At 35.0% G+C, this 23,659-nt stretch overlaps 1 protein-coding gene across 8 annotated transcripts in view; it reads right to left on the bottom strand.

Moving 5' to 3' along the window:
* ZMYM6 (zinc finger MYM-type containing 6) overlaps positions 1–23,659 on the bottom strand; it is a 38,310-nt gene that overhangs the window by 5,964 nt on the left and 8,687 nt on the right. For all 8 annotated transcript variants that reach the window (XM_074334368.2, XM_019730103.3, XM_019730107.3 and 5 more), the window contains 12 exons: positions 19,618–19,702; positions 18,931–19,171; positions 15,781–15,955; positions 15,492–15,683; positions 13,487–13,637; positions 12,963–13,078; positions 11,918–12,187; positions 11,600–11,750; positions 10,846–11,018; positions 9,458–9,605; positions 8,095–8,235; positions 7,622–7,659 (listed from right to left, as the gene is read on the bottom strand). In XM_074334368.2, coding sequence (XP_074190469.2) covers positions 7,622–7,659; positions 8,095–8,235; positions 9,458–9,605; positions 10,846–11,018; positions 11,600–11,750; positions 11,918–12,187; positions 12,963–13,078; positions 13,487–13,637; positions 15,492–15,683; positions 15,781–15,955; positions 18,931–19,171; positions 19,618–19,702 — 1,881 coding nt within the window. The remainder of the gene's footprint in view (positions 1–7,621; positions 7,660–8,094; positions 8,236–9,457; positions 9,606–10,845; positions 11,019–11,599; positions 11,751–11,917; positions 12,188–12,962; positions 13,079–13,486; positions 13,638–15,491; positions 15,684–15,780; positions 15,956–18,930; positions 19,172–19,617; positions 19,703–23,659) is intronic.

The raw sequence follows: 23,659 nt of genomic DNA on the forward strand, positions 1-23,659 counted from the left end.
CATCATTCTTGCCACTTTCTAAAGCAGTTCTGGAAGTCCTCTTTAATGAGTATCTTTAGCTGTACTGTTGTGGCTGCCTCCAGGTCCTGAATCATTTTGACTTTGGGGAAGAGACAGAGGTCTCGCGGTGCCAGATCCAGTGAATAAGGTGGATGAGGATACACCATGTTTTTATTTTACAGAAATTGCCGTATACCAGAAGCAATGTGTGACACGGAGCAGTGTCATGATGGAGGATGATTTATACTTTAAAACACACCTTCTCTCAGCCATAGCTCACACCTGACTGACTGCACCAAACAAGTTGAAACTTGTCACAGTTACTAAGGTTCCACATGCTGTTCCCGTTTTTAAGATCCCTGTCTTTCCATTGGATGGCATTCGGCAACAGCATTCACAGTTTTTTGTGATCACAGGGGAAAGGCTCCATGTCAGTCATACTTCGCTTCTGGTATGGCAATTTCTGTCAAATAAAAACATTACAGGGGGCGGCGGATGGCTCAGTTGTTAGAGCATGAGCTCTGAACAACAAGGTTGCCGGTTCAATTCCTGCATGGGATGGTGGGCTGCGCCCCCTGCAACTGAAGATTGAGGGCAGCAACTGGACGTGGAGCTGAGCTGCGCCCTCCACGGCTGGGGGACGACTTGGAGCTGATGGGCCCTGGAAAAACATACTGTTTCCCAATTTTCCCCAATAAAATTAAAAAAAAAAAAAAAAGAAAAACACATTACAGTGTGTCTTCATCCAACTTATTTACTGGATTTGGCATCTTGTGACTTCTGGCTCTTCCCCAAATTCAAAACGACCATGAAAGGTAACCCTTTTGGAAGAAGTGTATTCGAAGAGAGGGAGAGTATTTTTTTTTCTATTTTAATGATGATTATTTTATTCTAGATGAGTGGGAATATTTTGAAGGAGATTAATGGCAATGTGTCTTTTACTGTAATAAATTTTTATTTAAACCATATTGTTTGATCACACCTTGTAACATGACATAAAATTCAAAGATTCACATAGTAAGCAATGAAAAAATAATAACTGTCCCTCTTAAAATTCTCCCTCATTAGTTCTCCTCAGAGTCAACCACTATTATCTATTTATTGGTTGCTTCCCGAGATATTCTATACATATGTATAGGCATGTGTTCAAATACAAATGACAGTATGCTATATAGTTTTGTATCTTTTTTCACTTGTGTATGACTGCTTTATGTCTGTACATATAGAGCCACCTCATTCTTTTTAACTGCATAGTATTCCACTGTATGGATATGACATTTAATTTAACTACAGTCCCAATAGGTCCGCTGTGTATGCTTGTGCAGAGGACTCTATTTGCCTGGCCATGTGACTAAGTGTGGGATTGGAGTGGGGTGCATTTCAGGCTCCAACCATGTAGGGGTATTTCTTTTTTTCTAATTAGTGCAATAACTCAGGATGAACTCACAGTGGCCCTGATCACTGTAAAACAACTAGTTTGTTTTCAAGTTTTTGGTACTATAAACAATGCTGCAATTAGCTTCCTTGTAACATACTTCATTTCATAAATTTGTGAAATATATCTGAAGGACAAAGTCCTAAAAATGGAATTCCTGGGTAAATTCGTATTTACATTTTAAATTTTAACAGGTTTTACTAAATTGCCCTCTATAGCAGTTTTTCCAACTGCTGTTGGCAATATGTAAAAATGCCTTAACAGTGTTATCCATCATATTTATCTCTGCCAATCTGATAAAACTGTAGTTCTAACTGGCATTTCTCTAATTTTGCAGTTGAATATCTTTGCATATGTTTAAGATCTATTTTTATTTCTTAATTTATAAAGTGATGGATCATACTTTTGCCCATTTTCCTGATGGGTATTACGTCTTTTTACTGATTCACAAAAGCTCTTTACGTATTAATATAAAAGAAAAAAACCTAGCCTCTTATGACATGAATTACCACCTTTTCGTTTTTTGTCATTTGTCTTTCAAATGTAGTTAAATTTCCCTAACAAATCTTTTATGGCTTCTGGGTTTTGTGGCATATTTAAGAAAGACTTGCCCCATTTCTGTATTAAAATTATTTCCTATATGGGAGGGGGGTGTGTATGAGGGAGGTAAGGGGATTAGAAAGCACAAATTGGTAGTCACAATATTGACACGAGGATATGAAAGACAGTTTGGGGAATATAATCAATAATGTTGTAAAGATTTTGTAGGGTGTCAGATGGGCACTTGTCTTATTAGGGAGACAACTTCATGGACTGTTTATACACCTGACCACTGCACTGTACACCTGAAACTGAAGCTGAATAATATTTAATGTCAACTATAATTATATATATATATATATATATATATATATATATATATATATATACACACACACACACACACACACACACACACCACACACACACACATATGATCATATGATCACAGGCTGTGGGGTACAGCATAGGGAATAGAGTCAATGGAATTGTTAACAGCTATATATGATGCCAGAGGGGTAGTTGATTGGGGGAGGGGAGTTATCACTTTGTGAGGGGTATAAATGTCTATTACATTGTTTTGCACACCTGAAATGAGTAAAAAGAATTCTTTCCTATATATTTTCCTGGTACTTTTTTAGTATTTTTTTACATTTAAGTCTTTTCTCCACCTGGACTTCATTTTGGTTTAAGTTGTGACGTAGAAATCCAACTGTATTTTCTTCCACATGTCTACTTAGTCGTCACAATATTTATTGAATAATCTAGATTTCTTCTACTGATCTAAAATGCTACCTTTACTATTTCTAAATTCACACACACACACACACACACACACATATTTTAAATTTCTGACTTCCTTTCCACCTATTCATGGCTTCAGTATCAGCTGTTGTAACTATATAGCTTTATAAAATTTGTAGTTTTCCTATAATTTTGGATGCTTGCTCTTCCCTTTTTTTATTCTTTTTCAGAATTTCATTGAAGGTTTTTAAGCAGTGGCGTGACATAACCTGCTTTAAGATCATTCTGGCAATAGATGGAGAAAAAAAAAACTGCAAAGGGCAAGAATGGAACCAGGAAGACAGGTAGGAGGTCCCTGCAATAATCCAGAAGAAAGATGATGGTGGCTCAGACTCAGAAGTTAGCAATAGAAGTGATAAGAAGTAAGGAACACTGGAGAGCAAGTCTTGGAGGAATAAAGGGTCCTGTTTTATACATATTGTTTGAGATGACTATTAATTATCTAAGTATAATTATCATCTAAATGTCAAGTAGGCAGTCGCATACATGAATCTGGAACTCAGAGGTCAGGGCAAAAGAGATAAAACTGGGAATCAGGCACCACCTAGGTGGTGTTTAAAACCACAGGACTGGGGCCGGCCCAGTGGCTCAGGCAGTTGGAGCTCCATGCTCCTATCTCCGAAGGCTGTCGGTTCGATTCCCACATGGGCCAGTGGGCTCTCAACCACAAGGTTGCAGATTGGAGTCCCACAAGGGATGGTGGGCTCCGCCCCCTGCAACTAGCACCGCCAACTGGACCTGGAGCTGAGCTGCGCCCTCCACAACTAAAACTGAAAGGAAAACAACTTGAAGCTGAATGGCACCCTCCACAACTAAGATTGAAAGGACAACTTGACTTGGAAAAAAGTCCTGGAAGTACACACTGTTCCCCAATAAAGTCTTGTTCCCTTTCCCCAATAAAATCTTAAAAAAAAAAAAAAAAAAAAGAACACCACAGGACTGTATGAGTCCCCTAGGAAGCAATGTAGATTGAGAAAATTGACAAAGTTATGATGACCTGGAAGCTGAAGAAGGTATTTCAAGAAGGAAGGAAAGATCAACTGTGTCAAATGTTACTGAAAGGATGAGAAAAATGAACTGAAAATTGACCACTTAATATGACCAAATAAAAACTGATAGTGACCTTAACAAGTGCAGTTTCACTAGAGTGGTGCAGACAAAAGCCTGACTAAAGTGAGCTAAGGAAAGATAACAGATAAGAAAATGGAGGCAACAAGTTGAGGCCACGTTTAGAGGAGTTTTTTCAAAATAGAGAACAGAGAAACGGGACAATGGCTAGAGGGCCATGACGTTAAAGAAGGATTTTTTTCAAGAACTATTACTGCATGTTTTTGTGCTGATGAAAATGATGGGGGGGGGGGGGGCAAATCGAGAATATATATAAAAATCCTATAAATCAATAAGAAAGAGGCAATTCAACACAAAAATGGGAAAAAATTAAAAACAGGAAATGAAAACTCAAATGTTCAAAAACAGAAAAATAAGCAAACTCACTAGTAATCAATGACATGCAAAATAAGACAGCAGTAAGATATTACTAAACTGATTGGCAAAATAATGTTTAAATCTGACATTGAATGATAACGAAGCTGTGGGGAATAAGTACAATCATAAACTGCTTATGGGAATAAAAATTGGAATGGCCACTCTGTGGGGCAATTTAAAAACTAAAAATACAAATACACTTTGACCCCAAAATTCCACTCTACACTATACAAACACCTGCACACATGCACAAGGAGACATCTACAAGGATGTTCACTGTAGCAGAGATTCTTAATAGTAAAATACTGGAAGCAATGAAATGTGGTGCCCACATACAATATAATACCGTATAGGAGTCCACAGTTAAATAAAATGTGGTACCCACATACAATATAATACTATATAGGAGTCCACAGGAATGTACCAAATCTATTAAGTATCATATGGTATTTTTAAAAACAATTATTAAATGTTTTCCATGCATTTGTATATAAGAATGTGAAATATTAAAAATGGTCTGAAAGGACACAAAGCAGACTCCTAATAGTAGTTACATCTAGAAACATGAAAAGGGAACTGGTGATAGTGATTAATTTTTTAAAAAAGAAAAAGGGAAAAGGGAAAAAACCTGTGAGCAAATAAGCCAAATCTAACAATGGTTAATTCTGGATAGCGGGAACACAGTTGAGTAGGAGTTGGCAAAGAATGGCTCTGGGCCAAGTCCAGTCTACTACCTGTTTTTGTAAATAAAGTTTATTGGAACACAGCCACTTAATGCACTAAAATGGCAGAGGTGAGGAGTTGCAACAGAGACTGTATAGCCTGCAAAGTATAAAATATTTACTATCTAGAGCTGTATACAAAAAGTTTGCTGACTTTTGTAGTAGATTTCCTTCTTTGTATTTTCCTTTATCTTACCTTTCCCCAAAATTTAAGACCATTTAAATAACTTGAAGGAGATTCACACTCAAGTCCCAGAGAAACAAAGAAATAATTGTAAAACTGTCAAGTTTTTTTAAAATCATAGAGTATTACACTATTTATTATTATACTTTTTTTTTTTTTTTTTTTTAAGGAGCGCACAGTTCACAGTGGCCCATGCGGGGATCAAACCAGCAACCTTGGTGTTATTAGCACCATGGTCTAACCAACTGAGTTAACTGGCCACCCCTATAATTATACTTTTTAATAGACTAAACTGAAAATATTAATTAGAGCTATTCTGTAACACAGTTTAAATAACTGGTTAATTATAGGACTCCACATAAGGAAAACATATATAGCAGTCACATTTAATGAGGGATAAGTTCCTGAAAACTGAATAATTCAAAACTAACATAATTCAAGACTAACTGTCCTATACATATAAAATAGAGGAGAGATGCATTCTCAGAGTACATAAATCTACAATCAATATTTTTATAATACATATTAGTATAAAACAATGCATTAATACCTTAATCAATTATATAAGGATGTGGTTAATAACAAAATTATTAATTATATAACACAGTGATTAATCATGTGATTTTAAAATAAAATTTAATGTTAGTATAAAATATACAAATAATTACCAAGTTAACTTAATGACAGTTCACTAATGTAGTATACTGCCTGAAAGTAATTAAGCAGAAGTTATTATTACCATCTTCCAACAACACAAATAATGGGAGAGTTAAGAGGTATCAAATTAGGACAAGCTCTCTCTCTCCACATTATGGTGAAGCTGGTCTGATTCTCTGAAAGACTTGCTAAAGAATGAATCTACTATGGTTTCATTTATCTCATTTTTTGTCACTGCGGACTTCTTGATGTGGAGACACACTGTCCATCTTTGGCCACCATGAAACAGCCATCCACATTTGGCTCATCTTCTTCAAAACTAGCAGTTGTTGCTGAAATATGGTCAAAAGCCTGTGTCAGTCACTTCACTGTTGGTTGATGTTCTGAGGGCCCCGGCTGTTGCCAGGGCCCTCTTCCTGCCATCTTTGTTTTTCTAATTCTAACAAGTCTTCCTTTATTAATTCACAGGGAACAACCCAAGCAAAATGTCAACACCCCCTTACCAACCTTGCACAAATTTACCTTCTTTACCATTTTCACAGATTCTTTTTTTTTTTTCACAGATTCTTTATTAGCAAGTGTCACGATGTCTTCCAAGTTAAAGCCTCTTTAAATTATAATAAAACTGAAATGTTTTGATAGCTTTGGAGTTAGCAGGTATAGCTTGTCTGCTCATTTTTATATACTTAAAACTTTGGTGGGCTTTAAAATGAGAAATTAGTAAACCTTTTTGTTTCACTGTCACCTCCTTCCAAATCATTAAAACCACTTCATGCCTTAGCACAGATGATACCTTGGCTTTAGGGGTGCATTATGGCAGCACTGATCTTGTAGCCGTGTTGCCAGGATTTTATCCATTTATTCTATTATCCTTGCCTGGTTACAAGATAATTTTGTGAACTAAAGGGTGTACCTGCTTTAATGCTGCTTTTGGTCTTTTTGAACATTATCTCTAATATTCTGCAGGGTGCACTCTCCTACATTAACAGAATGAGATACTGCAGCAGTAGTTTGGCTTCTTCAGAGTTTTATCACATTTAACTTCTGTTCCAAATTTATTGAATTATGGGCATATTTTTTTAGCACTTGCACCACCACTTAATGAACCTGAATGACATTGTTAGTTGATATTTTTAAAAATGATTTTTAATTGTATCAAGAGCATATGTTAAGAGAGCAACACAACAGTCACCAAAAACATTAAGCTAAGATCTAACACCTTTGCTTCATGTGATATTGATCAGGAATGATGGGAATTTTATTTTCCTGCTAAAGTGATGCTGAGACAGGACAATAATGACATAGTTTATAACCCTTTCAGCCTGCCAGATTTGAAATTATGTATTTCTTCAAAAATTTTTTTTTAGTTTTTGGAAGTTTTATAATATTTCAAACTTGAGGCATAAAGTAGGAATTTAAATATTTTTACTTTGCACTGTTTTCAGCCTCACATAATTCAAAGATGCATAAACTGACACTATACTGAACTTTTTCAAGAAAATTTCTAGTCTAAAAGAAAACTACCTGAATGCAATAAAAGAGAAAAATAAGCAACCAGATGGAATTGACAAGTATTTAAAGAAATTAAGGAGTCATACACAAATAAATCAGGAATGCATTCTTATTCATGATTTAACTTTAACATTCAAAAACAAAAATTAATGCATAATATATACTCCACTTTTTAAAAGACTAAGCTGCAAACAGAAATGTACTCAGATATATATTAGAAGGTTATATCCAAAATGAAAATAAAATGGCATCATCAGGCAAAATATTAACAATAAAACTTACATCTTCAATGATCTTTGTTGCTTCTTTAGTTACTGCACCTGTTATAAAACATACATTATTATCCCTAGAATATACAGAAGTAAACAGTGAAACCAAGAAGTTACTTTCCTTTCACTAAAGTGGTCTATAGTCTGGTACAGAATTTCTCAAAAACGGTTCAAGGAAACTCAGCTCAATATCATCTGGGGTCCTTGGTAAAGGTAAGAATTCCTGGGCCCCAATCCCACCCTACTGTATTAGAATCTCTGGTGGTAAAGGCAGCTATATTAAAATCACTTGTGTTCTTAAAGAAATAAATTATAACATACCTCTTCCTTTCCTATCCACCCCACCCTGCTAGCTACCCACTTCCCTCCGAGACAGAGGAACATTTCCTCATATAAATGTAAATGTAAATATTACCAATAAGAGCTACTCAGACTAGACACACTCACTTCCACAGCCTAATCAAATGCCTTTACATCAAGTCATACCTTTCAAAACACTGTTAGTGTTCCCTGTGGGCTGGGCTGGAGATACTTTTGCCAATGACACCACACTGGTTATAACTGGCGTTGTATTTGTCCTTGCAGAAGGGAGCGCCACTGAAACAGTTGGTGCCTTAGAAATATTTACTGATTAAGATAAAAAGGTAAGACCTAGTATAAACAAAAGGGACACACACACACACACACACACACACACACACACAAACCTGTTTAACAACTAAGTTTTCAAGGTGCAATGCAAATGTCTAACTGTAGAACATTGAGTTAGGTGACTCTGGTCACATTAGTGCTCATTAGAACTTAAAGAGAAGATGATTCTCTAAAATTATTAACTTCAAATGATATTTAACAGGTAAAAAATATAGGATTAACTGGGCTTTTCTATTCAAGAATATTAAAACTCCTACACCTAAGCTTGCTTCAAATAAAAATTTAACATGACAATTTTTATACATAAGTTGGTGATGTAGCTCTCCATCCAGATAATGTTAACCCACATTATAGAAAGAAAATTCTACCACCCACCTGACTGGTCTCAGAGAATGGATGATAATACAAAAGATTAGCACAAGGCATGTCTGGATTAAGGTGATGATTAATAAGACTGCAAAGGTACACAAGGGCCAGACTGCAAGGAGTCAAAGCACATGGATTCTGTCAATTCAGCAGCACTCCAGGCTTTGGTCAGAGAACATAATATCAAATGTTTTTAATCTAACCCAGTGAAGTCCTACAGCAGGGAGCCACTCTAAAAACATACCACGTAGCTATCTATTCATCTGGATATTTTGACCACATTAGCTGTCCTACTTGCAAAATTATTTTATTCTTAGCCAGAAAAAACTTTGCTACCCATGAAGAACTGGTCTACTTTATTTTTTGTGATGTAATTAATGTGTTGTTCTTTTTCTCTTGGCTACAAGCAAGCTCTGGATCAAATCTTACACCAGTCACGGCAACTACATTAACATACTTATATCCTCTCTCCCTTTGTTTGCTCCAATTTTCTATTTTTATTTCTAGTTAATTAACTGAATAGCATATATCCCTTAGTGTAAGTTATTTATGTACAGATAAATTCAATCAAAAGCAATCAAATCTAATTTCCCTATAAGATTAGTGTTTCCACATTTATTATTCTTGGTGTGTTTGATTATGATAGCAAAAAACATCCGGATTAATTTTCCCTCAAGGGCAATCTTTAAAGATTCTTATAGGAAAATTTAAGGAAACTCAGGCTATCTCAATCCAGTGCAATTTTGTTTTTATTATATTATTTACAGCTGTGTATGTTGATAGTGTACCCTAGCACCGACATAAAGATCCCATTAACTAAGTTTAATTTTACCTTTTCTTTGTGAAACAGGGTCATTCGTAATTTGCTGATGACAAAACTCCAAGACACAAAATAGGTTACAGAAATGTTTGATGTTTCCTTGCCATTTTATGGACTCACTTAGTTTACCCTGTCGTTTACAAGCATCACATTTGGCCATCTGAGAAAGAAATGTAGGGCAGAATAGACTTAAAACTATGAAATAATAAAAAATTAACATTAATCATAAAACCAGAAGGCATTATGAAAACAGAATATATGAGTCAGTTGAGATTACAAAATGCAAGGTTCCTTCCCACCTTAAAATACTGTGGTTAAAATAAAAAAAAAAAAAAAAATATATATATATATATATATACACACACACACACACACGCGTCGGACAGTTAAGTTTGTGAACTTTCCACCGTGTGTGCATGTATGTGTGTGCATCTGTACCTGTATATGTATAGAATACATACACACTTAATTATTTATTTCATACAGATAGCCTCAATCAAGAGAATACAAAAGTTGATCTCCTATTTTCAAAATTACCAATGAAGGAATCTAAAGATAGGTTCTCTTTTTAAAAGGTTAAAAGGCAGCATATTGCAGTAGAAAGAATATGGGCTTTGGAGTCACAAAGACTGACAAATATCTAGTGGTATCCTTTGTCTTGAGCACTGAGATAGGTCCTGGTCATATAATTATGAAAATACATACCTCCCCCCAAGAAGATTATATTTTGGGGGTAGGGAGACCAGTAAACAGGTGATTTCACTGCAGTGTTATAGGTGCAGTCTATCGGTCATCTACCAGCTTCTTCAAGGGAATGTTACTTAATCTCCCTGGACCTTACTCTTATTCCTTATTGATAAACTAGCACTAATATACCTACCTCTCGGGACAGTGGTGAGGATTAAATGAAATAACACTTACGAAGCACCGAACATGTCCTATTAGTGGTTCAATTAATATTAGCTTTTGTGGTTAGCCCTTCAAAAAAGTAATTGTTTTTACAAAGGAGGTGGACAAGGAGGTCAGTAATAGTCATTTGACCTATGAAGTGAGAACAAGGTCTGACTTCAAATTCCTCAGAGTAACTTTCTGACTGCGAAGGCTTAAGGCAACAGAACTATGTAAAGTTCTAACTTGAAAGAAGTTATAACTAAGGTCAATGTGCCTTATAAGAAAGCAAATAATAAAAGGAACATACCCTCAAACAACGACAAAGTCTTCAGAAATTCTATACTCTTTACTCCAAAGATTTCAAGTTTATAATCAACTGAATTTTACTTGGAGTTCATAGTTTATTTTATCCAGTTCTAAACACAAATTTTATTCACATAATCTGAACATATTTTAAACAGAAAATAATTTTTACAAACCTCAGAAAGCCAGAGGTATATTACATTTACCTGATAAAACAGAACTGTAAATTTGGACATGCAATCTTCACAACAAAACTCTTCTAACTTGCCCTCTAATCGATTTTCTACCAAATTAGGGGATGTCTGGGAACAATAACTACACATCCTACAGTAGTTTCCCCACCGTTCTCCAAAGTCACGGGCAGACAGGTACTTGCAAACTGAGAACCAGAAGAGATGAAAAGAAGAAACAACAAATTTACATTAAACTTGAAGGAGGTAAAGTGACTTCCTTACAGTCTTAGATAAAAACTTTAAGTGAATTTCTAAATACTCGACAAAATTATTTGCCTTTAGGTTAAAGTATAGTCTCTATATTCACAAAACAAATTCATATTACCTTTTAAATATACTCTAAATCGGCCATCTATATTTAGAAACATCAGAGGTATAAAAGTGTCTTAAGCCAAAAAGCCATAATTGCTTAAGTACCGTCTTCACAAATTGGTACAAGAACAAAAAGTTCTCTGAAGTCACAGCTAAACTCAGCAAGAGATTTTCTATACTCTATATTAATAAAATTGATCTCATTATATTTCAGAAGTTTTTCTTTACTAAGATAATTGTAACATTTAAAAGGATAGACTTTAAAGTGAAGTAAGTATAAACTCAATATAAAGGCCTCAAATTATACCACATAAAACAAAAATTACTTGAAAATGAATTATGGATTAATAGCCCAACTCATAATGAATAATTCATAACACATGCTCTGTGGATAAAACTGAACTTTTTTCTTTACCTTCACTACAGAATGGCTTATCAACCCCTGAGAACCGTACAGTCTCCTTTATAATTTTCTGTAGTTTACAGTAGTCACACATTGCTATAACTTTATTTTTCTTTTTGTAGTCATCAGAGCAAGTCTTGCCACAAAACAGAAACATTTTACCCTGCAGAGAAAGAATACTCATTAATATCTAATTAAACATTATCTTTATTTTTAAGAAATCCTTTCCTCCTCATTTAAAAGCAAATTAAGTGATAGTCAAAGATGAAGAGATAAAAATGTTTCTATTGGATAAGTTTAAATTCAATCCCTTTCACGATCTCTCTTTACCTTGTAGAAAAGAAGTTCAGGTTTTGTGGCAAACAGATGGTTGCAGTGCTGACACTTGAGTTTAACAACTGCATGGGCAGGAGCAACTTGCTGGGCCTCTGAGGCAGGAGATTGGAGGCCCGATGCTGCAGAGCCACTGATGACGCTTGCGGAAGTGGCAGAGGTGCTACCTCCTCCTGCTGACACCGCTGACCCGGAGGGCGGGCTTCCTTGGCCCTGAGACAGGGGCACTGCTGAAGAGTTTGTTCCTTTTGGCTTGTTAAATACATTCTGAACGAACACAAATAAGGCAAACGTTTTTAACAACTGAGAAATAACGGAACTTTCGCCTTCTCATTTTGATAAATTAATTCCCCTGCCAATATTTCTTTAAAATGTATAAAGTAGTACACAGAAAGAGTTCCAATAGCATATTTACAGAATACAAGGACCGAGCAATGCAGGCTTCTAGACAAACACCTTTAGTATACATGACCTTAATAAATTAGAGCAGGCCTCTCCTTTCCAAGACACCCCTTCACCTGCAACCCCATCACCAAGCAGCCTCTGACAGCTATTAAGAACACTAGTCTCTCTCTCCTTAGCACCAGGGACACTGCATCAGGCATCTTCCCATCCTGGAGGATCACTAAACTCTACTGTCTGTGTATCGCGCAGAGTGAAGAGAAGATATGACAAGTAAGTGGAAGCTTACAATTCCATGCCAGGAATTGCATCTGGCCCAGGATGAGAGGAAGGGACACGTGAACAGATCATCATACTATGTATCCAAACCATATCCTAGCTTCCACCCTTCTGAAAGGGAGAGAGCCAAGGGAAAAAGTGAGAAGGAAGGACAGTTTAGGTGAGAACTCTGAATAAGGAAGAAAGCACTGAGGCTCAATACCTGGGCTCAAACATTTTGCAGAAATGACCTTTGGAACCACAGTTGAACTTTTTTCTTTCTAACTTACAGTGTAATCTTTTATGTACCTTCAGCAGTTAACATTTTGCCATAGACCAATGGCTAAGAGAACTGCAGGAGTAAAATACTCTTAGATCATACCTGGAAAGCCACCACACAACTGGAGCTGCAGAAGCTGTATATAGTTCCATTGGACATGGCTAGGTGATACTGAGGGATTGCTGAGGTTTTACAACTATGACACGAAACCTGGACTCCTTGGTAACAAAAAATAAAAACCAATGAATAAATGACACAGATGAAAAAATAATCCAAAAATGTATTAGAATAAAAACAAATAATATAAAAACAAAAATCAAGGAGCTTTATTATAACCTGTAAAGCTAACTACAACTTCTTCAATTAAATCCGATTTACACAAAAACTAATTTTGAACTTGTGATTTTTTTTTTATTTTCACATATGAAACTACAAAAAAAAATCTCAACCAAGAAAATCAGTGAAAAACATTTTTCACTTAAACATCAGTTCTTTGAACCTACACCAATCTTGGGTCTGTATCTAACCATATAGATAAATTTAGTTTATAACAAAATAAAGGAAAAGCAGTTACATTCTTCTTCAATAGTTATTAAATCTATAAATTTATCAAATTTAAACATTACCTGAAGAAATAACTGTCTTAACTCTGTAAGCAGATAAACAATTAACAGAGCAGAAAAGTTCTGTTTTTCCTGAGTCATTCGTAGTCTCAATCATTTCAGCTGAGGGCCTCAATGATTTCCCCAAGGCATATGGAGGAGTCTGGGCTGAATTCTGTTAATAAAATAAAATAACATTCACATACCTAGTACAAGCATACATATGTACATATTGTTTAAGAAAAGAATAAAGAGGGGAGCATTTGAGGTCTTGCTCCCTGGCATATGTCATCAGTTTGGTTCAAATAAACTCTTATAAAAATTAAAAAAAAAAAAAAAGAATGAAGAAAAGCTACTTACAACTACTGCCTTTGGTTGAAATATTTGAGCATGACAACAAGGCCACACCAAGCATGGACTTTTCAGAAAGTTGGGATGTGGGAAAAATAAATTCTTTCAGATAATAATAAAATGTAAACTGAAGAAAATTAGTAACTACTCATATATATACTAGCAACAACATACCACATTAAAAGGAATGAATCAGATAGTCTTAACATTCTTTTCTCATTACAAATAATCAGAAAAGACCAGGTAATCCCTGAACCAAAGGGCCATCCTTGGTACAGACTTGGACATTAATCTAGGAGACAGTCTACCACTGTAAGGTTATTTAACTAGTAAGACTCTTTAGGAGGAGGAAATAGAAATGACGTTTAAGGTATATTATGTCATCCTGCAGAACTACTTATTTTCAAGCTAAGTTTCATAATAAAATTTGCCCATAAGTTTATCATGTTTTAAGAAACAATAATAATAATGGCTAACATTTACATAAATTTCCAATATTATTACTTATTGAGTGTTTACCAGGAGCCAGGACCCATGCTAAGCCATTTATATACAGTGCATCACAGAATTCTTTTAACAACTTAGTGAGATACTTTAAAATATTGAATTAACAAGAAGTTTATCTTTAATTAGATAAACACATAGACAGAAAAGTCAGAGAATAAACTTATTTCATCTGACTCCAAAGTCAAGCTCTTAACTGCTAAACTAACTCTGTCACTGACACAATATAAGGTTTCTCAGTAAGAAATTACATGGGGAAGTATATGGTAGGAATATATAAATTGTGAAGTTTCACTACATAATCTTCCTGGTAAAAAAGGAACATCATTTATGCAGCTGATAGGCCAGTAATAAAATTAGGAATGAAATGGATTTTTGGATCATATATATATATATATATATATATATATATATATATATATATATATATATATATAAATAAAATGGATTCTATTCCTGTGAAAGCAATAACCAGACTGCCAAAAGTTGCAATTCCTAGAAAAGTGATACTTTTCAAAGAGATGAATGTCCATTACCAACTGCTTAGAGGAATTACATATAAATCAAACTTGATAACTAAAAATTTTTTAAATTATTATTTACATCCTTTTTAAAAAGATAACTTTTTAAAGACCAAAATCATTCAGCAATAATTAAGCTGACACAAATTGATATATTTAGTAACCAAATGTATCAATTATTCAATAAAGTAAATAAAAATTAAAGTATTCTAATAAGGCAATGTTGCCAAAATAATTACAATTCATTCCAAAACACATTTAAAAACGTATTTTCTAAAAGGAAAAGATATGCTTTAGATTCACTGATTTTTATTATCTTTTTAACTTGTGGTAATAGTTGATTTACAATAACATGGGATTTTCTTCACTTTGATATATCACAAAACATTTCAGACTGAGCAAATCATGAAATGACATTTGTGAATTCCTGGCCATGAAGGAAACCTTAAAAAATGATCTAGTTCACGTATATCATCTCACCCCCACAATCAATCCTTACAGTATCAGAACCTATCCTACTTTTCTGGAAGGGAAATCACACACCAGGATTAACTGATGGGAAGGATCCTCTTTTATTTTGTATTTCACCCCTGTGCAGCCATCGCAGAAGGGGTGAGCCTAACTATATGCAACAGACTGATATTCATTCATACCTGCTTATATGCTGTGACACTTGTTGAAGTGAAAACCTTCTGGGACTGGCTGGGACCAGAGCTACTATAGCAATAGCTCCCACAGTTCTCACAACATTTCATGGTAAGGTTGTTGGTAGAGTGAAATTTTGAAAAACAAGCATCACTACAAAGACCATGTACCACATTTTGATATTTAACTTCAAATCGAATCTAGGAAATAAAAATACATACACATACAAAATAAGCAGAGCCAGTTAAAAATCTCTGATCTTTGATTAGAATCTCAATAAAGATAAAAGGAACTTACATCAGCATTCTTCTGACACATGCTGCACTTAGTTGAAATGCTATTGGTATATATGGTAACAACAGGTTTTTTCTTTAGCTCATAAGAAGAAAGGCATGACTGGCTGCAGAAATCTTTGCTGGGAGAAGAATTTTCAAATTGGATTGTGATCACATCCTTTGAATTTAAAATGTCTCTAAAAATAAATAACAAAGCCAAAATGAAACATATTCTTCCTCTTTGTGAGCTAAAATGACTATACTTACAAAGTGCAGCTAATGAAAATGGCTGACCCTGCATAAGGCATCTGGAAACCTGGGTTTGATGATTAGTTCTGTTACTTATCAGCTGAGTGACAATAAGTGAGGCAACTACTATGTCAATTTCCTCATGTATAAAATGTTGTTTATAATACCTAACTTATAGATGTGTGAAGAAGAATTATACTTAAAATATATCCAGTCAGATACACATGACAAAAACAGTGAGGCTTCCAGCTCTAACCAAGTTTCATCCACTGGAGCCAATGGAGTGAGTGGCCATCCCACAACTCCAGACCACAGAACACTTGTCCTCTTATTAGCCAGTAGCTGCCAAGAGTAGAAATATGAATGAGACAAGAAATGAAATTAAAAAAAAAAAAAATTTAATGCAAGATTTGGGAAACAGTGAACTACAAAAGATAAATATAAAAAATTGGCATGATATATAAAATTTAGCTGTAATTGAAGTAAGCAAAGAAACAGAGGACAAAAGGGCTATTAAGGTTTGGTAGCAGAGGACGGAAACAAGAATAAGACAAAAAGGACACAAATAATTGAGTGGTTCTGTGAGATTCCTAGAGTCATTTTATAAGAGTTCATTGTTGCAATAAACACTGACAGTAAAAACAGAGGCTGATTATTGACATTCTTCTGACAAGTATAAAAACTGAATAGTCATTAATCAGAAACACTAGTGCAGGCCATAAAGTAAAAAAATAATGGCAATAATATGATATACTACAATAACGTGTATTGAGTAATTACTATGTGGCAGGCATTGCTCTCTTTACTCAAATTATCCAATTTAATTATCAAAAAACTCTATGAGGTAAGTATTATTATAACTGCCATTTTATAGATGAGGAGACCAAATCCGAAAGGTTACATAGCTTGTTAAAGTCACACGGCTGGTAAGCAGCGAAGCCAAAATGCAAATCCCAGCACTCGGATTCTGCAGTCTATGGAGTTAATCACTTGACAGTTCTGCCTCCCATCCTGTACCTTTATTATACAGAACTGTTCCATGGTAAACTAAGAAAGAATAACAACAATAACAAAGTACGTTAATCTCCTAAAACTCACCTAACCTTAAATATATGACAGTGAATCTTGGAAACCAAGTGGATATGCTTACACACAAGTGAAGTACTAACTTAGAAAAGTAATTTTTTTCTCTAAAAACAGAATACTACAGAATTTCATTTAATAATGTGAATCTGCCAGTGGCATAATGTATGCATAAGTAAACCAATGAGAATGTCTTTTTAATGAAATATAAATATAAATGTGCACATAAATATAAATGTGTTCTAAACCTTACACATCCAAATGAATGTTGCACCTTAACATTTATCTTTAAAAAGCCATACCTCTTCCAACAACATGGCTCCAACTTTTTTTCTAGTTTTTCTTTTAATTTATAAAAACTCGAAGAACTTTTTAATTTTATAGCCAAATATCATGTTTAACAGTATGATTAAGTTTAACCATCTACAATAGTCAGCTGATTAGGCATCAAATAACTTTTGGCAATTTGCAAAAATCAAACCCATGCTGAAAAGATAGATTTATTACCTAACTTAGTCTAAAGGAATGTTTCATAGGTTCTGAAAGCAATGCCAAATCAAGAGATTAGAAAATTTTTTTTGACTAAGAGCAGTACTATGGTTAAAAAGTCCCTGACACTAGTGACTATTTTTAAGAGAATAATACGCATTTGGGTATATAAATTGTGCTATGTTCTTTAAAATTTAATTCATTTTCTCTTGATATATGACATGTTGAAACAGAATATCTAAAAACAGAAAACTAAATTTACTTCTTCCCGATCAGTTTTATGAGGATGACATAAAAGAGTTAAAGTAAGGCATTAGAAAGGCATTCTAGAACAAAACTAAATTTTAATATTTAAGTAAAATATTTTAAAATTCCTCTTTCCTTTCAGTTGGGAGATTTCCATTTTAAAAGGATCTACTTTTAGATACCTAAGGCCAACACAGCAAGCAGATAAAGAACCTGTCCTTTATCTCCAAAGACAAAATAGGGGCCTATAAATTATGTTACATATACACAATATTAATTTTATTATTAAAAATAATAAGATCCCACTTATTAAGCATTTGCTATGTGGTAGGCCCTGTGCTAACATTGTCTGATTAAAATCTGAGGGAGTAGATACTTCCAGTGAAGTATCTATCAATGAAGAAACTAAGGCCAAGGTTATCCAGTTCATAAGTAATAGAGCCATGGTCTAAAACCAAGTTCTTAACTTTTATTGCTCTACATTAGTAACTACTGACAACGTACTATATTCCTAGAATTACACTACCACAGGAACAGCCAAAACATGTCAAATTCTTCAAACATACTAAGGTAAAGAAAGAAGTTGACTTTGTTGCTATTTCTTTCTCTTTCTGCATCTATGCATTATTTAAAATAACAATGATCCCCAACAAAAGCTCACAAGGATTTTTTTTTATAAACATATTTTTGTGGCCATTTAGAGTTTTTACCTTTGAAAGAATTAAATAATTTCCATATACTTGCATAACTGTGATATTATTTTATTCTATACATTCAAGATAACTTCAATAACATTCAAGATAACAAGTAATTTTGAATGGTTGTTGTCTACAATTACAGGATATATGAGAGGTCCTACAATTCCCACAAATAGTTTATTTCTTTCCATAGTAAAATTTAAACTGAAAGACATAAGGAAAACTCATTTAGACAATGTTTTTAACACCAAATTGCTTACTTTAGAATTTGCAAATTTCTCAATTAGCCTAAAAGCTATTTTCATAGAAAGGTGCTAAAGAGATTGAGAGTAGCAATAGCATTTCGAACTAAACTATATACAACTAAACAAGTAAAGTAAAAAGGGATGTGATTAAGAATTTTATACTTCGAGCAGTTTGTGCAGGTTTTCTTGGGAGGAGGTAGTAGGCAGGCAGGTGAAGGATATCTGGTGATGCACCACATGGAGCAAAAGAGATGAGGAGATCCTGTCTTATGATACGCAGTTTGCCCCTTATAGAGCAGTTTTTTACAGCCAGAACAAACAGCTACAACTGGAACTGAAGGAAGCCATCTGTTTGGACCAGATGATGCAAGAGGAAACTGAATGCCTGGGGTCAACTGCTGAGCTTTAAAAAAAAAAAAAGTTTTAGTATCAACTGAACACATACACATTCTCTATTTCTTAGGACAAATTACCTCAGTCTTGAAATCCAATATGAATAAAGCAATAAGCACTCCAGGGGATTTCAAACTTTTAAAATCATAATCCATAGTAAAAACTACATTTCACATTATAATCCAGGACACACATACATACATGTGTATATATGATTTAATAACTGAAACAGTAGTTTCATGAAATAATGTTTCCTTACTACAAACATCGTACTCTGATATAAACTTATTCTATTCCAATTTTTAAAATGCTGGTCAAATACCAGCTACCCAGTTTGAAAAGTAATGCTTTATCTAAAGGAAGAAAAAAAACCTACATGAGGTACTTTCCCTAAATTCTACTAGTCAGATATAACATATATTAATCATAATTAACTTTTGCAGTTCTATTTCTTACCAAGAGGACTGTCATTAACTGAAAACACAGCACTAATTTTCAGTTCACTTTCTTGAGTTTTTGGCTTTGGGGCATGTCCATACTCCTTAAAGAAAAAAAAAGAAAGAGAAATGAATATGGTGTTAGTTTAGTATCTAAGTTAACTAGAAATTCAAGCAAAAAATAATTGTTATATTCATCTCTTCTACATTCTAATCATAATCACCTTTACAAGTACCTCAAAAGTCAAAATTTACAAGTTATCAAACTAGCTTTAGTCTTTACAAAAAAGGATCTTTCAGAATTGGAATATCTTTTATAATGGAATATCTTTTACTTTTCAAACGTAATCTTTATATATAGGGTAATAGACAGCTTTTTTTTAAAATTTTTTATTGGGGAACAGTGTGTTTTTCCAGGACACATCAGCTCCAAGTCAAGTCATTTTCAATCTAATTGTGGAGGGCGCAGCTCATCGGCCCATGTGGGAATCGAACCGGAGGCACTGCGCTCTAACCTCTGAGCCAACTGGCTGCCCACTGGCAGCTCAGCTCCCAGCTCAAGCCGTTGTTTCCAATCTAGTTGTGGAGGGCACAGATCACAGGCCTATGTGGGAATCGAATATGATCTTGGTGTTATGAGCACTGCGCTCTAACCATTGAGCCATTCGGCCACCCCAATAGACCGCTATTTCAACGTTGAGCACTACCCTTTTTTGAGGCTGTGTTTATAAGGGGTAAATTAAATTAAATCTGACTAGCTTATAGTTTGTATCAAATTGGTAATTTTAGCCAACAGATTTACAAGCTGTCATATCTGTTAATAGCAGAATGAATACAAGAGCTTCAATGTAATCTGCTCATTATCCATAAAATCACAGCCTAAATCAGATTTATGCTTATCATATTCTTTAAAATGTTTTAAAATATAATCATGAAACAAAATTTTAAAAATATAAATACCTATCTCAAAAAAGACTCTTTATTCTGAGATGACAACCATCCTACTTTTTTATGTGTCAAAATAGCCTTACATATTTCAAAATAAGTTTTTTAAAAGTCTTACTTTTCTGAAATAATGGTGAGAATATATGGTAGTGTATTTTTAACCTCCCTAAACCTAGCAAAATAACTGACTGATATAGCAGTTCCCAAAGTTACTTTTGAAATTTCTTTGAACTATTAAATGCCAAAGACTAGGAACTACTGCATTAATTTACCACTTCCCATAATGTGCATTATGGCACAAAGAAGCTGCTGTTTACAAGGCAGGAACTATGATACTTTCTTTATAGATGCGGAAAGTGAAGCTTTTAGAGATGTTCAGCAATTTGTCCAAAACTCACAGAGATACTCAGTGCACAGATGGGAATCAAACCCAATTATCTCTCTTCCAAAACCCATGCTATCTCCCCCATAAATGTACAAATACAACAAAACATAATTACTATAATAAACTCAAACCCTGGCCCCCCAATTGAAAGTAATTTCTCCTGTTGTAGTCTCTCAGATCTCCTTTTACTCATAGTACCTGTCATAATACATTTCATATTGATTTGGGTAATAATTTAATGTCTAACACTGCTCCTCCACATGAGTGTGCACACGACCATGTCCACTATGAATAGGGACCGTATTTGTTTTTCCACCTCTATACAGGCAATGCCCAGCACAGTCAACATAACACAACAGAGAAGACTGGGTTCTGACAGCAGAAACAGATGGACCTTGGTTCAAACAATATAATCATGATCTTTATTTGATCTTTCTTAGTTTTAATTTCCATATCTATAAAATAATATTATCTAACCCATTAGGCCATTATGAGGGGGGTGTAAATGATTTAATACAAATAAAATACGTAGCATGATGCTTTACAGCTAGCCAGAAGTTAAGTGATTTACACATAAAAATGTTAGCTCTTACTATTTTTATAATTATGGCATTAAAAAAATATTTGTTGAATAAATGAATCCAACTCCATTCAACCTAGAGTAGATGTTCTTAAACATTATATTTACATAACAATATTTATTTAGTGACACTTGCAAAAAGAGAAAGTAAAAGTACCTATATATACCTCCTTCAACTTACTAAAAAGAACACTTAAGATTCAATAAAAAATTACTTTGCCTTATCAACTCAATCTTTAATATTTTTTTAAATATGCATGTTGCATTTCCCTGGTCAGCTCATTTTACTTCATAAAGTAACTACTCCAAACTTTCATCACTCGTAAGTCCCAACCCCACATATTTCATGCTCACAGTGATCTTTCAATTTTACCAAGAAAAATGAAGCAACTGAGAACTCCCTCAACATCCTGATTCCCGCTTCCACCATAACTACAAATTAATCAGCAAACTGTCCTCCTGTCTTACAGGAAAAGGCAACATTCCTAGCCACAGCTAAAAGAGTGCTTGCATTCGGGATCCCTTTCCCTCTTTTCTTTCAGCACTCCATACTACCTTTGTGTATATTCAGCCTCTCTCCATCTCCATATTGGTTTCTTTCCCTCAACTTATATGAGGTGTGATCAACAAATACAGTGAATGCTGCTGCCGAGTGCCATCCAACGGAAAGGCAGGAATCTCTAATACAGGAAACATCACGTCAAACCTTAGTAACCGTGTGTGACAAGTTTCAACTTGTTCGGTGCAGTCAGTTGGCTGTGAGCTATGGTTGAGAGAAGGTATGTTTTAAAGTGTGCCATAAATCATGGATCACGAACAACTCATTAACATGAAATGGGCATTTTCATCCTCCATCATGACAACGCTCTGTGTCACACATCGCTCCTGGTATACGGCAATTTCTGTCAAATAAAAACATTACAGTGTGGGGACAGGTGGATGGCTCAGTTGGTTAGAGCGCAAGCTCTGAACAACAGGGTTGCCGGTTTGATTCCCACATGGGCCAGTGAGCTGCACCCTCCACAACTAGACTGAAGGACAACGACTTGAAGTTGATGGGCCCTGGAGAAACCCAATATTCCCCACTACAAAAAAAAAAAAAAAAAGATTGAAAAACCAAAAACATTACAGTATGTTCTCCTCCACCTTTGTTACCGGATCTAGTACCATCTGACTTCTGGCTCTTCCAGAAAGTCAAATAACCATGAAAGGTAAACGTTTTGAACCAATTCAGGACATCGAGGCAGCCACAACAGCACAACTAAAGACACTGACAAAAGAGGACTTCCAGAACTGCTTCAGAAAGTGGCAAGAACGATGGGATCAGTGCGTTCGAAGCAAGGGGGAATATTTTGAGGGGGATTAATGGCAATGTGTCTTTTACTGCAATAAATTTTTTTTAAACATTCACTCTATTTTTTTATCACACCTTCGTAAGTGTCAACTGATAGTCATCAGTGCCAATTCAATGCCAACAGGAATCCCCAATTTGGGGTACAGTGAAGGAGGAGACTTTATTCAGAGTAAACAGCTCAACTGTGATGTAGCACAGCTGTGGAACAGCTCAATTATGAAATATCATGGCTGTGGAACAGCACAGCTGTGAGGCTGCCCTCAAGTGAGGCAGCAATCTCCAGTTAGACAGCTCTGTTCCTCTCCACTCAGGTCAGCTGAGACAGGATAGTTTCCACGCTGTTCTGGTCCGGCAAGTTGTCTTCTGTGTTTCAGGTTTAGCCAGGGAAAGTCTTCAGTGGAAAAGGAAAGTGGCTCCTCAGAGCCAGAAGGGAGCTGACTTATATAAAGAGAAGTCCCTGCTCCTGGTCCCTGATTGGTCCATCCTCATGCAAATGAGGATTCCAAATCCTCAGTTTGATTAGTTCAGAAAGCACTGTTCTGATTGGTCAGTGAAGATGCTAATGGGGATACAGCTATATAGCTCCAATTGGATGGGGAAAATCTCAGTCCTATTGTAAGAGTTGGCTCAGACAACAGATAGTTTGGATGCCACACTAAAAAGTTTATGCTTTATCACACATGAGAAGACAGGGTCTTTAAAGGGAGTAGTGTCATCAGATCTGTAAATAGTAAAGGCAGGCAGTTCAATGTGGGAGGCAGGAAGTTCAGTGCAGATACAGGCAGATTAGTGTAGGC

This window comes from Rhinolophus sinicus, chromosome 14 (genome assembly GCF_057876585.1).
Source record: "Rhinolophus sinicus isolate RSI-liver-muscle chromosome 14, RSI-T2T, whole genome shotgun sequence".
Taxonomy (NCBI): Eukaryota; Metazoa; Chordata; class Mammalia; order Chiroptera; family Rhinolophidae; genus Rhinolophus; species Rhinolophus sinicus.